This window comes from Hemitrygon akajei, unplaced genomic scaffold (assembly GCF_048418815.1).
Source record: "Hemitrygon akajei unplaced genomic scaffold, sHemAka1.3 Scf000053, whole genome shotgun sequence".
Lineage (NCBI taxonomy): Eukaryota > Metazoa > Chordata > Chondrichthyes > Myliobatiformes > Dasyatidae > Hemitrygon > Hemitrygon akajei.
The window spans coordinates 2,888,054-2,897,910 of NW_027331939.1; the positions used below are offsets into that span (position 1 = coordinate 2,888,054).

The window sequence follows — 9,857 nt, forward strand, 5'->3', positions numbered from 1 at the left end:
GGTCTGGAGTCTTGAGATGGTAAATTAAGAAAGTTCAGTTCAACCACAGAATAGGTGATGAGAGAGATATTTGTAATCCAGGGTAAATGTCAAGGGAAGGCAACTATGTCGAATTCCACGGGTTCCATGGTGGTAAAACAAGAGAACAGTCACTGTAGATTTTATCTGTCATCCTTCCAAATCCACATACAAATTATCACCCAAAGTGACTTGTCACAAGGCGTATCGCCTTCAAATGAATTACCACACCACACCCAGGCAAGTGTTAACACATCGGTGGTCTTCATAGGATACCCCAAATCAGATCCACTCCTATCGATTAAACGAGGTGGCAACCACACATTCGATGTACGCTGAATCGATAATTAACCCACACTTGTGGGCATAGGAAAATTCCAAACAGTGACCCTTGGCACCTATTTCCCTTGTTTCGATCCTTCCATTTTTCATCATTCATCTCCGTCTGACTCTGAGTGTCTGTGTCCTCAGTTAAAAATAAACAAGCTGGGAGTGATGTAAACAAGCTGCAAGTCAGACTGATTCACCTTCTTAATCTCTCTCTCTTAAAATGACAGTCCACAGCAAACAAAACCTCGGGATTCATAACAACTGACTGGTGTGCCAGTAGTTGGGATGACTGAGTGAATCCTTTCCCACATTCTCAGCAGGTAAATGGCTCCTCTCCAGTGTGAACTCGCTGATGTCTCTGTAGTGTGGAAGACCGAGTGAATCTCTTCCCACATTCTGAGCAGATGAATGGCCTCTCTCCAGTGTGAACTCGCTGGTGTTCCAGAAGGTGGGATGACAGAGTGAACCGTTTCCCACATTCTGTGCAATTGAACAACTTCTCACCGGTGTGAACACGCTCATGTCTCAGTAGGGTGGAAGATTGAGTAAATCTCTTCCCACATTCTGAGCAGGTGAATGGCCTCTCCCCAGTGTGAACTCGCTGATGCCTCTGTAGTTGGGATGACTGAGTAAATCTCTTCCCACATTCTGAACAGGTGAATGGCTTCTCCCCAGTGTGAACTCGCTGGTGTCTCTGTAGGGTGGATGGATCAGTGAATCCTTTCCCACAGACTGTGCAGGTGAACGGCCTCTCCCCATTCTGAATTCGCTGATGACTCTGTAGTTGGGATGACTGAGTAAATCTCTTCCCACATTCTGAACAGGTGAATGGCTTCTCCTCAGTGTGAACTCGCTGGTGTTTCTGTAGGGTGGATGGATCAGTGAATCCTTTCGCACAGACTGTGCAGGTGAACGGCCTCTCCCCATTCTGAATTCGCTGATGACTTTGTAGTTGGGATGACTGAGTAAATCTCTTCCCACATTCTGAACAGGTGAATGGCTTCTCCTCAGTGTGAACTCGCTGGTGTTTCTGTAGGGTGGATGGATCAGTGAATCCTTTCGCACAGACTGTGCAGGTGAACGGCCTCTCCCCATTCTGAATTCGCTGATGACTTTGTAGTTGGGATGACTGAGTAAATCTCTTCCCACATTCTGAACAGGTGAATGGCTTCTCCTCAGTGTGAACTCGCTGGTGTTTCTGTAGGGTGGATGGATCAGTGAATCTCTTCCCACAGAATGAGCAGGTGAACGGCTTCTCCCCAGTGTGAACTCGCTGAGGACTCAGTAGTTGGGATGACTGTGTAAATCTCTTCCCACATTCTGAACAGGTGAACGGCTTCTCCCCAGTGTGAACTCGCTGAGTGTTTCTGACCCATTTATGTCAGGATTTAGCCTTTTCTATTTCTCTGAGCTGCTCGTAAATGTGTACAGTTCAGTTAAGCTTCACTCCACAATTTCAAAAGCAACAACCCAGTCAGTCAAATAGTTCCACACAATTAAAATAGTTTATTACATCGTTTTAATTTTGTACTATTTATATAATTTAACTATGTGATATTTATATTCTTATTTTAAATCACAATTGTTAAAATCTATTGTTATGAATAAGATTCTACTGCTGTCGCAGGGACAACAAATTTCATGTCATATGCCGGTGCTATGAAACCTGATTCTGATATTGATATGGGAGACTCACCACCGGTCACCTGATCCCAGTTACCGCAGATCGTAATGAGAGATTCAAGGCTTTTCTATTTATTTGCATTCCTCAGAAATGACAACATTTCAGTTTCCTTCTGAGGTTCCAGAGCAGAAGCTCAGTCTGTCTAATATTTCCACACAATTAAAATGGGGAAATTTGTTTATTATCATCACGTACTGAGCTACAGTGAAAATCTTGCCTGATCTACCATCCACACAGATAGATACATTACAACAGTACATTGAGCTGATATACGACAGAACAATAACTGTAACAAAGCATTATGGCTGCAGAGAAAGTGCAGTGCAGATAGACATATGGTGCAGGGTCACGTCGAGTTACATTGTGAGGCCGAGTCCATTTTATCATTCATTTGGCTTATAACCACAGATAGGAAACCGTCCTTCAGCCGGGTGTTACCCGCTTTAAGGCTTTTGTATCTCTTCCCCGATGGGGGAGCGGGTTTGCAGCAAGAATGTCCAGGTTGTGAGGATCTTTGAGTACATGGCCTGCTTTTCCGAGGGAGGGGAAGTGTAGGAAGAGTCCATGGAGTGGAGGCTTGTTTCTCTGATGTTCTCTGCTCTCCAAAGTTCTCTGCAGTTCCTTGAAGTCATGGTCAGAGCAGTAGCCATACAAAGGTGTGAAGTATTGACAAGGAGCTCAGAGACCTCGGCCTTCACCCTGCCTTGTGTAGATGGATCCTGGACTTCCTGTCAGATCGCCAGCAGGAAGTAAGAGTGGGCTCCATCTCCTCTGTCTCTCTGACCCTCAGGACACATAACCCACAGGGTTGTCTCTTTGGCCCTCTAATTTACTTTCTGTGCACCCATGACTTGTGTTGCCACCCACAGCTCCAATCTGCTAATTAAATTTGCTGACAGCACTACATTGATTGGCCTAATCTCAAATAATAACTTTCAATCGATCAAATGCCTCCTGACAGGGCTCAGTCCAGACAAACTTTTCACCCTTCTTCAGGAGATTAGTCAGAGGAAGAGCGATAGCAGCAAAGTTCTTACAGAACTTACGGTAATATCCATCCATTCCCAGAAACCTTCTAAGAGCCTTCTTACCAGTCAGAATAGGAACTTGAGAAATTGCCTGGACTTTTGCCCGAACAGGAGCCAACTTGCTTTGACCTACAACATAGCCAAGACAGGTCACAGTGGCATGGCCATATTCACTCTTAACCAAGTTAACTGTAAGGCTGGCCTGGGAAAGACTGTCAAACAGCTTTTCTACTGCAGAGATATGCTCTTCCCAAGTGCCACTCCTTGTGACTAAGTCATCAATATAGGCATTTGTGTGTTCTAACCCTCGAATTACAGAATCAATCATTCTCTGGAATGTTACTGGAGCATTTTTCCTTCCAAAAGGCAAAACACTGTATTCACACAACCCAGATGTTGTCACAAATGCAGAAATTTCTCTCCCTCTGTCCATCAATGGAACACACCAATACCTTTTCAACAGATCTATCTTTGTAAGAAATTAGCTATTCCAACCTTATCGATGCAATCATCTACCCTAGGGATGGGATAGGCATCTGTTTTTGTTACTGCATTTACCTTCCTATAATCAGTGCAAAATCTAACACTACCGTCAGGTTTGGGCACAATAACGCAGGGTGAGCTCCAATCTGATGTTGCAGGACTAATAATAACATTTTAAGCATATATTCAATTCCTTGCTCAGCTAATTTACACTTTTCTACGTTCATGCAATATGGGTGTTGCTTAATCGGTTTGGCTTGACCAATATCTACGTCATGTACTGCGACCGTGGTTTGCCTGGGAACATCGGGAAATAAATCTTTAAACTTCAGAATTAATTCCTTCAGCTGTTGTTGTTGCTTTGGCTGCAGATGAGCCAACTTGTTATCAATATTTTCTGGAACAACCGAATTCATTAGCCTAACTGGGACCACGTTTGGCTTGTGAAAAGTCTCAGACGAGTCAATTGTTTCATTCTCAGGGTTACCAGATTCATATGTTTTGACAACAACACTCACAGATGGTGACTGCTTGACAAAATAAAGCTTTATCATATTTATGTGTACCACCTGTGTTAGTTTACGTCGGTCGGGTGTTTTAATAACATAATTCACATCATTAATTTGAGAGACTATTTCATACGGTCTATTGCATTTCACCTGAATGCAGGTATAAACCACAGGTATGGGCCAGCACAATCCACTATAAATGTTAAAAAGGGTTCACCGAATGCGGGTTTAGACCACAGTGGGGCCACTGGGGTGACCTGATTAGGGTTACCCACAACTTAACAAGTGTGACAGCTTCTGCGAAAGGTCACAACACCTTTCCTCAAATTAGGCCAGTAGAATTATTTCATAATCCTGTTTACAGTTTTATTCACTCCAAAATATCGACCTAAGGGCATATTGTGGGCCAAAGTTAAAATTTCAGCCCTATAAACATTAGGAACTACAACTTTGTGAACAATTGCCCATTCCTCACTCGCTGGTATAGCAGGTGGCCTCCACTTCCTCATTAACACTCCATCCTTGAGATAATACCCTACTGGCACTTTCTTAATCTCATCATCTGAGAGAGCTGTTTCTTTCAAAGCTTCACTCTCAGGGTCTCGGTTCTCTTCTGCTATAAGCTCCTTCCTAGACAGGGATAAATTTTTCTCATCAGACTTACAACCTGAACCCTGTTGAAACAATGAAGGCAGAAATTCCCTGACAAGTTATCATAACCTGAATCCCGATTTTGGCTATCATGGGTATCAGAATCATGCTGCACAGAACCGTCTGTGTCGGCAGACTTTTTAGCCATACTTCGAGTTACTGCGCAGGAAGGATAAATGCTAAAATCCATCTGTGGGTCGACAGCGGTTGGCTTAGTTGTCAACTGCACTGCAGGAAAAACTTTACCATCTGCCAGGTCATTCCCTAACAGCAAAGTAACATCTTCCACCGGTAAACTGGGGCATAATCCGGTCTTAACAGGTCCTGAAACCAACCCTGACTGTAAAGTTACCTTGTACAACGTCACAGAAACCACGCCGTCCCCAATGCCTTTAATAAGATTTACCTCACCAGTGTCAGTCTCATCACCAAACTTTAGAACGCTGTCTAATATAAGTGACTGAGAAGCCCCAGTAACTCGAAGAATTTTCACTGGTACCGGGGTTGACCCTTCATTTACTAATACAAACCCATTTGACATAAAATGATCGAATCCCGTCTTAACTCGGTCCTTAACTGAGCCTCAACAGAATGTTCAGAACCCTGTGGGTGTATAGGTGCTTCAACAGACTGAACACAGGCATTTGGGACTGAATCCTTTTCCTTTTTCTTCTTCAGGATGGAACAATTAGCCATAATATAACCAGCTTTCTTACAATAGTAACAAGTAAGACCAGAATATTTCTCCTTCAACTGCTTCCCTTCATCCTTACTCTTGTCACTAGTCCCAGCTTTAATTTCTGGTTTACCCTGGTGATCCCTGCTACTCTTTTGGAAGCTCTTATTCTGGGTAAACTTAACCTTATGAGTTAAAGCAAACTCATCTGCTAATCTAGCAGACTCCTGCAAAGTGGCAGCATCCTTTTCATCTAAATACGTCTTTATGTCTTCAGGGACACACCTTTTGAATTCTTCCTTTGAAACCAACTCTTTCGAGCTATTAAAATCATCATATATATTTTATATGTGCACCAGCGGTCAAAACACACAAACTTCTCATAAGCAAATTCCATATAAGCCTGGTTCACAGATTTCCTCAAATTTCTAAGCTTTTGCCTGTATGTTTCTTGGACCAATTCATAAGCTTTGAGCACAGCCTGTTTCACTAAGTCATAATCAGCTGCTTAATCAACTGACAAAGCAGAATAGTCTTGCTAAGCCTCCCCCTTAATTACACTTTGTAAGAGATCCAACCCTCTTTTGGCTACTTTAATCTCAGAGCAATTTTCTCAAAATGCTGGAAGTATTTATCAACCTCTGCCTCATCAAATGGAGGTATCATTTTAACTTCCAGACTGGCCTCAAACTTATCATCAGAGTCTAACGCTGGACCCCTTTGCTGCAATCTATCTTTTCCAGCTCGAACAGCCTCTGACTTTCTGTTTCCTCCCTCTGCTTTTCTGCCTCCTCTCTGATTTTCTGCCTCTCCAGCCTCAAACTGCCTCTGCCTTTCCACAGCCTCCATCTTTAATTTTTCTCACTTGTACTGGAGCTCCTCACTAGGTTTACTTTCAGGAAACACCTCAAACTCCTCCACTTTAAACACACCCTCAGATACATAATGGTCAGCTGTTATCCTCTGCATCTGGGCCCTCCTCATTGTCAATTTCACCTTAGCAAGTTTTAACCTTCTAGCAAGGCTCAACAACTCAATCCTTCTGGTGTCCTCTAATGCCTCACAGGCTGGTGCTTCCAGACATCTAACAGCATCCACTGCAGCTGATTTTCCACACACAAATAAATCAAAAGGAACTTCCCCAATTAAATCGATAATTAATGACTATACCCCATTGCAGTTCATATCCCGGACGCAGGCCCCAATTTTGTTATGAATCGTAACACTTTAGAAACGAATCAGCAGCAATAGACTACACCTGGAGTCTGTTTTTGATGTTAAAACTATCTTTATTAGAATCTACTTATAATATAGTAACTTAATCAAGATAAACAAAAGTTAACAGTGTTATGTGTATATATGTGTGTAAATATAAATCCAAAACTATTGAGCTTGGGGAAAACAAGGTTTGGAGTCTTGAGATGGTAAAGTATAAAAATTCAGTTCAACCACAGAATAGGTGATGAGAGGGAGATATTTGTAATCTAGGGTAAATGTCAAGAGAAGGCAATTATGTCGAATTCCACAGGTTCCATGGTGGTAAAACAAGAGAACAGTCACTGTAGATTTTGTCTGTCGTCCTTCCAAATCCACATACTAATTATCACCCAAACTGACTTGTCACAATGCGTATCATCTTCAACTGAATTACCACACCACACCCAGGCAAGGGTTAACACATCAGTGGTCTTCACAGGATACCCCAAATCAGATCCAATCCTATAGATCAAACAAGGTAGCAACCATACATTCGATGTACGGTGAATCGATAATTAACCTACCCTTGTGGGCATAGGAAAATTCCAAACAGTGAACCTTGGCCACTGGTTGCCTTGTTTCGATCCTTCCATTTTTCCTCATTCGTCTCCATCTGACTCTGAGTGTCTGTGTCCTCAGTAAAAACTAAACAAGCTGCGAGCGATGTAAACAAGCTGCAAGTCAGACTGAGTCGGCATCCTAATCTCTGTCTCTCTCTCTTAAAATGACAGTCCACAGCAAAGGAAACCCAGGGATTCATAACAATGGCCAGTCCCCACTGTGAACTGACTGGTGTGCTAGTAGTTGTGATGACTGAGTGAATCCTATCCCATAGTCTAAGCAGGTGAACGGTTCCTCCCCAGTGTGAACTCGCTGGTGACTCTGTAGGGTGGATGACTGAGTGAATCCCTTCCCACAGACTGAGCAGGTGAATGGCTTCTCCCCAGTGTGAACTCGCTGGTGACTCTGTAGGGTGGATGACTGAGTGAATCCCTTCCCACAGACTGAGCAGATGAACGGCTTCTCCCCAGTGTGAACTTGCTGATGTCTCTGTAGGCTGGATAACCGAGTGAATCTCCTCCCACAGTCGGAGCAGGTGAACGGCTTCTCCCCAGTGTGAACTCGCTGGTGACTCTGTAGGGTGGATGACTGAGTGAATCCCTTCCCACAGACTGAGCAGTTGAACGGCTTCTCCCCAGTGTGAACTCGCTTGTGACTCTGTAGCGTAGATGAATCAGTAAATCCTTTCCCACATTCTGAGCAGGTGAATGGCTTTTCCCCAGTGTGAACTCGCTGATGAACCAGTAGTTTGGATGACTCAGTGAATCCTTTCCCACAGACTGAGCAGGTGAATGGCTTCTCTCCAGTGTGAACTCGCTGATGTCTCTGTAGGTTGGATGGTTCAGTGAATCCTTTCCCACAGACTGAGCAGGTGAATGGCTTCTCTCCAGTGTGAACTCGCTGATGTCTCTGTAGGTTGGATGGTTCAGTGAATCCTTTCCCACAGACTGAGCAGGTGTATGGCTTCTCACCAGTGTGAACTCGCTGGTGCTTCAATAGGGTGGAAGAGTGAGTGAATCTCTTCTCACAGATTGAGCAGGTGAATGGCTCCTCCCCAGTGTGAACTCGGTGATGACTCTGTAGGTGGGATGACTGTGTGAATCCCTTCCCACAGACTGAGCAGGTGAACGGCCTCTCCCCAGTGTGAACTCGCTGATGACTCTGTAGGTGGGATAACCGAGTAAATCCCTTCCCACAGACTGAGCAGGTGAACGGCCTCTCCCCAGTGTGAACTCGCTGATGACTCTGTAGGTGGGATAACCGAGTAAATCCCTTCCCACAGACAGAGCAGGTGAACGGCTTCTCCCCAGTGTGAACTCGCTGATGTACCAGTAGGGTGAATGACTGAGTGAATCTCTTCCCGCAGACTGAGCAGGTGTATGGCCTCTCCCCAGTGTGAACTCGCTGGTGTTTCAATAGGGTGGAAGAGTGAGTGAATCTTTTCTCACAGACTGAGCAGGTGAATGGCTTCTCCCCAGTGTGAACTCGCTGGTGACTCTGTAGGGTGGATGACTGAGTGAATCCCTTCCCACAGACTGAGCAGATGAACGGCTTCTCCCCAGTGTGAACTTGCTGATGTCTCTGTAGGCTGGATAACCGAGTGAATCTCCTCCCACAGACTGAGCAGTTGAACGGCTTCTCCCCAGTGTGAACTCGCTTGTGACTCTGTAGCGTAGATGAATCAGTAAATCCTTTCCCACATTCTGAGCAGGTGAATGGCTTTTCCCCAGTGTGAACTCGCCGATGTTTCAGTAGACTGGATAACTCACTGAATCTTTTCCCACATTCTGAACAGGTGAACGGCTTCTCCCCAGTGTGAATTCGCTGATGAACCAGTAGGTTGGATGACTCAGTGAATCCTTTCCCACAGACTAAGCAGGTGAATGGCTTCTCTCCAGTGTGAACTCGCTGATGTTTCTGTAGGTTGGATGACTCAGTGAATCTCTTACCACAGACTGAGCAGGTGTATGGCTTCTCCCCAGTGTGAACTCGCTGGTGCTTCAATAGGGTGGAAGAGTGAGTGAATCTCTTCTCACAGATTGAGCAGGTGAATGGCTCCTCCCCAGTGTGAACTCGCTGATGACTCTGTAGGTGGGATAACCGAGTAAATCCCTTCCCACAGACAGAGCAGGTGAACGGCTTCTCCCAAGTGTGAACTCGCTGATGTACCAGTAGGGTGGATGACTGAGTGAATCTCTTCTCACAGACTGAGCAGGTGTATGGCCTCTCCCCAGTGTGAACTCGCTGGTGTTTCAATAGGGTGGAAGAGTGAGTGAATCTCTTCTCACAGACTGAGCAGGTGTATGGCCTCTCCCCGGTGTGAACTCGCTGGTAAGCCATTAGGTCAGATGACTAAGTGAATCCTTTCCCAGAAATTCAGCAGATGACCAACTTCTGTCCAGTGTGAAGTGACTGGTGTGTCCGCAGGTGGGAAGACCAACTGAATCCTTTCTCACACACAGAACAGTTAAATGGCCTTGCCTAGTGTGGACTTGCTGATGTACCTTCAATTCTGATAACCGAGTGAATCCATTCCCACTGTCTGAGCAGGTGAACGGCCTTTCTCCTGTGTAAAATGATGGTTCGCCAGTTGGTCAAATGACCGAGTGAATCCCTCCCCACAGTCTGAGCAGGAAGGATGGTCAATTGAATCCCTTGCT

At 44.8% G+C, this 9,857-nt stretch overlaps 1 protein-coding gene across 1 annotated transcript; it reads right to left on the minus strand.

Moving 5' to 3' along the window:
• Positions 1-541: 541 nt before the first annotated feature.
• On the minus strand, positions 542-9,516 carry LOC140721266 (uncharacterized; the record flags this gene model as incomplete). Its single annotated transcript, XM_073036116.1, is given in 3 exon segments — positions 542-1,715; positions 4,186-4,202; positions 7,399-9,516. Coding segments are annotated over 3 exon segments (3,309 nt in total), but the record flags the coding sequence as incomplete, so codon positions are not given.
• Between the last annotated feature and the right edge of the window lie 341 nt (positions 9,517-9,857).